Genomic DNA, 6,017 nt, shown 5'->3' on the forward strand with positions numbered 1-6,017 from the left:
GATAGAATTGGGGTCTGCTGTTCATTTTTCCAGTAGTATGTTGGGTTACTGTCTAGAAGAGCCTTTATCTATCCTGGCCAACAACTTTTTTTAAACAGTGAACCTCATGCTACGTCAGTGTCTATAAGTATCTGAACATGGGGCTGGAGAGATGGCTCAGCAGTTAAGAATACTGGCTGCTCTTGAAGAGGTTCTGGGTTCAGTTCCTAGTGCTCAGCGTGGAGGTTAGCAACTGTCCATATCTCCAGTTCCAGGGGATCTGATGCACAACATGAGTGCACTTACATACATGCAGGCAGTATACTCCTACACTTAAAATAAAAAATAATAAAATATTTTAAAAATATCTGAAAATTAGCACAAAATTAGTAGAGTTAGAATGTTTTAAAAAAATCATTCATGTCTTTATAAATTCTTGGAGAGGGCTGGAGAGATGCCTGAGTGGTTAAGAGTACCGGTTGCTCTTGCAGAGGACCTTGGTTTGATTCCCAGCACCCACATGGTAGCTAACAACTGTCTTATCTCTAGTTCCAGGGGAATCTGATGCCCTCTCCTGACCTTTGCAAGCATTGCATGACATGGGTGTAGTTACATACAAGCAGGCAATATACTCATACACATAAAAATAACATTTAAAAAGCTCTTTGAATAAGTGAATTTCCTTGGTGAAATAATCTTCAAATATTTAAGATAAATTTTTAATGTTAAAAATACAAAATATAACATATTGTACCATGTGATGTTTTAATACATACATATTTATATTATGCAGAAAATCAGACCAAATAGATCTGCCTATTAAATTTTTATTTCTTTATTGGGAAACCATTCAAACTCATTTTCTAGCTTTTAAAAAATACAATATATTACTTTTATTTATAGTAACAATACTATACAATAGCACACTAGAACCTCTTACTCCTATCTGACCATCATGTATCCATTGATTAACCTTGGAATGCTCTTAAAGACCCTATTAATATTAAAGGTTTAAAATTAATTCAGGTAGCTAATAAGTAACATTGCTGTTGCATTGTTAATTTTTGATTTCTATATGTGTAGCAGTAACTTTAGTGTTTTAAAATGAATACTGAATTTAAAAATTTGCTCCATTAAAAAATATGCGATTTGACTGATGATTGTTTTTAATTCACCATTATTTAGACTGTGTTGCTTTAGCTAGTGTATGCAGCTTAGGTTAAATGTTATATTGTGAATGCAGTAACAGTTTTACACATGAAACAGTAGCATATTGCTTATTCTTCATGGGAATTGTAGATATTAATGTCTGGCTAAGCTCTGAGTAGAAAGAATAAAACACTATATATATGTCATCAGCTATTTGGCTCACTGTTCAACAAACTGAGTTGATAAGTTTATTTTAGAAATTTTATAGGACAAGGAATGCGCAGGATTTTGGTGTTCAGGGAGCCCCTGATTCCTGTACTATTCTGCAACCTAGAGTTTTAAACATGCTCTAGAAAATACTCTTTTAAATTGTTTCTGATTCTCGTACCTTCCCCTCTGGCCCTTCAAGATAAAGTTGGACAGTTGCATATTGGAATTTTTGTGCTACATCAAGATTTCAAGGAACTATCATTTCATAAATTTTATACCTCTATGATTAGAAAAATATTTATAAACCCCAAGTCATTCTAAATGCAAATATTTACTGTATTAGTTGAAACATACTGATCATACTTTGCTGCTGTCCTTGTTATGAAAGTTACTTGTTTGGAAGCAAGTCAAAAGTATTTCCAGTCCTATTTGTCTCTTGAGATGTGTGTATCAGCCTATCACAGGTAGAGTCATAAAAATGGAGTGAATTTGCCGTCTTCTCTAGGTATCCCAGTTCCCTTTTCCTCAACAATACACTCAATTTTGGCACATGGTAGTTCTTTAGTTTTATCTAGAGTTAAATAGAATTAAAATTTCATGTGTTTTGTCCTCTAAAAATCTTATTTTTCATCATTAAAAGCAAATATGACTTAAAATTTCTATAATAAGAATTTTTTAAGTAAAAATCTGGTTTATTGGTCTTACTTTAAACAGTAAAATAGAGTTGTATTTTATAGCCAAACGATTTTCGAAACACTATCATTCTCATTTCTAATTAGCAAGTATGTAAAAATTTGCAGAAAATTTGTTAAGCCATAACGTGTAATGACCTAAGTCTACTTCTCAGTCAGTCTGTATTCGTCTTTGTTTAATAGCCTATGGCATAAATTGAAGTTAATTATCAGGGCTGACAAGTGACTCTGTTTTCTGTCTGCTTGCAGAGTCTCTCCGAGGCAAAGATGGAGCTGAGAAGAAAAGATCAATCTCTGCGTCAGCTCAATAGACATCTTACCCAGCTGGAGCAGGACAAGCGTCGACTGGAGGAGAACATCCATGATGCAGAGAGTGCCCTCTGCATGGCAGCCAAGTGAGCATTTGGACCGTGGGGAGATCACTTAAAACAGACAAAAGATCAATTCTTGCTTTCATGCTCTGGGTTTTAGCCCTGGATAATACAGTGTTAGAAAACAAAAGTACAGCTGTCTTTCTTTGAAATTCTCTGATATATCCTCAAAAAAGAAATTCTCAATGTACTAAGTATATGTTTTATTGAGAAGCCTCAGAAAAGCATGAGCTTCTATATGACTTCTAATTATGCATATCTGGGGCTCAGTCTTAGTATTACATGTTTGAAGCATGTTTTCATTAATGTGTGACATTAGATTATTTATTTAAAAGTTTTGCATAGACTCTTGTCATGTCTTCCTTCTCACCTGCTCCACTGCCCCCCAGTTTTGCTTTGTGTAGATTATACTAATATTGCAAGTAATCTTTCATAAGGAAATGTTGGTATACAATTAACATGTGTATCATTAGCATTTAAAAATGCACCTAAAACATACTGGTCATGGAAAATTCATTTAGGCTTCTATAGCTATGTTATAATAAGTTAAATATTTTGAAAAAAATACAGCATTCAAGTAGATAGGTGTGCAAATGTGATGAGAATGCTTTTCCAACTTACCATGTAACCAAGTTGATAGGCACTTTGAAGTTCAAACTGAGCAGTTCTCTAGGACATTTTCGTTTGTTCCCCATGAACTACCTTAAGATCTCTTTTGTTCAACAGCATAATTTAAAGAAAGTCTACCAAGAATTAAAGAAAAACCTGATTTTAGTAGAGTCAGCATTTGAGTTGGAAGTTTTATGTTGCTGCACATGCAAAATATGTATGCTAACTGAATTTTTTGAGACAGACTCTTATTAAATACAAACTATGAAATATGAATACAGTCTGTAAACTACAGAGTATAGCCAGTAAGTCACAGAGCAGGCCATCTGCCCTCTTAGAGAAGAGCTGTAAGTATTGCCTCTGGGCTAATGACATTGTTTAAGCATAAAGAGAAGATGAAATGATACAAAGTACAAATACTGACATGTTTCAACATCCACTAGTTGTTTTTTGGAAACTTGTACAGCCCTCTAACGTTGCATCTCCATATTAAATATATGTAACTGTAATTTGTAAGACTGTAAATTTCATGAAGTCGATTTTTGCTGCCATTTTCTGTTTCCTCACATCAAATGAAGAAATGTAGAATGGATGTTTACCAGTGAGTGTCACAGCTCACTGAGATTCTGACATGAATGGAAACAGGATTACAAAACCTCCAGATTCTTACTGTGTTTTCACAACTGTTAACTCCGGGCTTCAGTGTGGCTCTGGTCTGTACCTGCTTGCATAGGATCTTACAAAACTAAAGACTAATTGAAAATTTAGGGTGTTAATACATGATAGACAGTTTTCAATTTATAATTGACTTAAAATTTAGTCTTTAGCATTTTCATTCAATGTTTTTATCATTATGAAAGCTAAATTCAATATACAAGGCTAATAGGAGAAAATAGTAGCTGCATATTCCTCGAGAGGTCACAGAGGTTTTTTTTTTTTTGTATAATTATGGTAGTACAAAAGGACTGTGTAGAAAGGAAAATATTATTTTAGACTGTATTACCATTTAGAATGTTTGCCACCTATGTGCTTTAAAGAATGTTTTACTTTTTTCCAGAATCATGAATAGTAGAAATGGTTTCTTCTTTTCATTCTTTTAGTATTATAAACTATAATCCCTTTGTCCCAGTTTAGGATATGTATTAGAAGTGAATAATAGTTAAGTGTAGCCACATATGGTGGCGCACACCCTTTATCCCAGCACTGGGGAGGCAGAGGGACTCTGTGAGATCGAGGATAGCCCGATCTACATAGCAAGTTCCAGATCAGCTGAGGCTACAGGGAGACCCTGTCTCAAAAAAAGAGGAAAAAAAGAAGAAAAAGAAAAAAAGAAAAAGCAGTTGTGTGAAAGTATACCGGTGACCGTCGTTAAGCTTTATACATTTTCTTTTCTTTGCACGCGCATGATGTGCTTATGTATGTATAGTCACACGTTTGTGGAGGTACTTGTGGTAGCCATAGGTTGATGCCGTGTGTCTTCCATGATCACTCTCCTTTTTATTTGCCGAGCCAGGGTCTCTCATTGAACCTGAAACACTTCCTTTCTGGCTGCTTTAGCTGGCTGGTTTCCCTAGCGATCTGTTTGTTGAGCACTGGGGCTACAGGCTGGTTGTCCCGATACCCAGCTTTCTGTGCGAGTCCGGAGGATCTGGACTCTTGTCTTCATCCTTGTACAGCAAGCACTTCCTTCACGGAGCCATCTCTCCAGCTTCACTTTTATGCTTTGAAAGGGAAAACAGTGGTAGCCAGCTCTTTCCCTTTCAGTAATAGTGGCTATACCAAAATGGAAAGACAGCTGTGAGAAGGCTTTGCTGTAATGACACCTCATCTTGTCTTTCTTCTAGAGACAAAGAATGTGTTGCTCATCACATGAGAGCAGTTGAAAGTCTGCTTCATAAGGTATGATGACTCTTCTCTAAAATTGCCCAGTTTGTGCTGTGATACTTCTGCCATTATTTTTATTAATTATAAAGCAATTTAGTTATTTTTGACTATCTTTAAAAATAAATTAGCAAAAACGTATTTTTAAATGACTACGTGCTGTGTTGTATATATTTTTTGGAACTCACTTTACGTACTTGATAAAGCTATGGAAACTGCAGTTCTTCTAGACTGGCCTTCAGTTATTGTGGTCTTTATTGACTGGTCCAGAGGTCATGTACATTCTCACCTGTCTCATAATGATAAAATATTTGACTACTATTAAATGACTACCCATGTATGCAGAGATATATTTTGAGCATATTTATATACCTTAGCTAGGCAGTAAAATCACTCAAATGAAGCTTCCTATGCAGATATGTTCTTAAAATGAGAATTTATGCACCAATTTATTTTAAAATTTAATTACTTTTGTATTATAAACTGTAACTTAACTTGTAGCAGTTAGCAGCATAAAGGTATTACTTAAGCGAAAAACTGTTAGCTCTGTATTGTATTAGCAATCCATTCTGTAGTCAAAGATGCATTTATCACTTAAGAATTCTTTTACATTTATTATTTTCTTATTCATTTTGTGGGAGGGGAGGGGGGTATATGAGTGCCATGGTGCACTTGTGGAGGCTGGAAAACAACGTGTGGGAGTCGTTTCTTTCCTTCTATATAGGCACTGGGGATTGAACTCAGGTGTAAGGCTTGGCAACAAGCACCTTTATCTGATGAGCCATCTCACCAGCCCCTCATTATTTAAAAGTAATGTTATTTACATACTTGTGTTACTGTCTAATAATTTTTGGAAATGGAGATATCTAGTACTTTTAAGCTATATGGAATTTATGATTGACTCACATTTAAAACAATTTAAATGCACTAAAACTAATCCTTTTAAAGTGATATTAATAACAGTGAACTACTATTTATACATTTAAGAAATATTTTATTTATTATTTTTATTTTATATATATGTGTGTATTGCTTGCTTGTAGGTAAGTGCACCCGTGTTGAGCAATGCCCATAGAGGACAGAAGAGGCTGTTGGATTCCCTGGAACTGGAGTTATGGACAGTTCT

The 6,017-nt window shown here is 34.9% G+C and overlaps 1 protein-coding gene across 1 annotated transcript in view; it reads left to right on the forward strand.

Annotated features, from left to right (window-relative positions):
* Positions 1–6,017, forward strand: part of Ccdc171 (coiled-coil domain containing 171) — a 484,039-nt gene that overhangs the window by 323,896 nt on the left and 154,126 nt on the right. Inside the window, exons 22-23 of the mRNA XM_029565763.1 lie at positions 2,280–2,425; positions 4,855–4,909. Coding sequence (XP_029421623.1) covers positions 2,280–2,425; positions 4,855–4,909 — 201 coding nt within the window. The remainder of the gene's footprint in view (positions 1–2,279; positions 2,426–4,854; positions 4,910–6,017) is intronic.

The sequence above is a fragment of the Nannospalax galili genome, unplaced genomic scaffold (assembly GCF_000622305.1).
Source record: "Nannospalax galili isolate Female #2095 unplaced genomic scaffold, S.galili_v1.0 scaffold98, whole genome shotgun sequence".
Lineage (NCBI taxonomy): Eukaryota > Metazoa > Chordata > Mammalia > Rodentia > Spalacidae > Nannospalax > Nannospalax galili.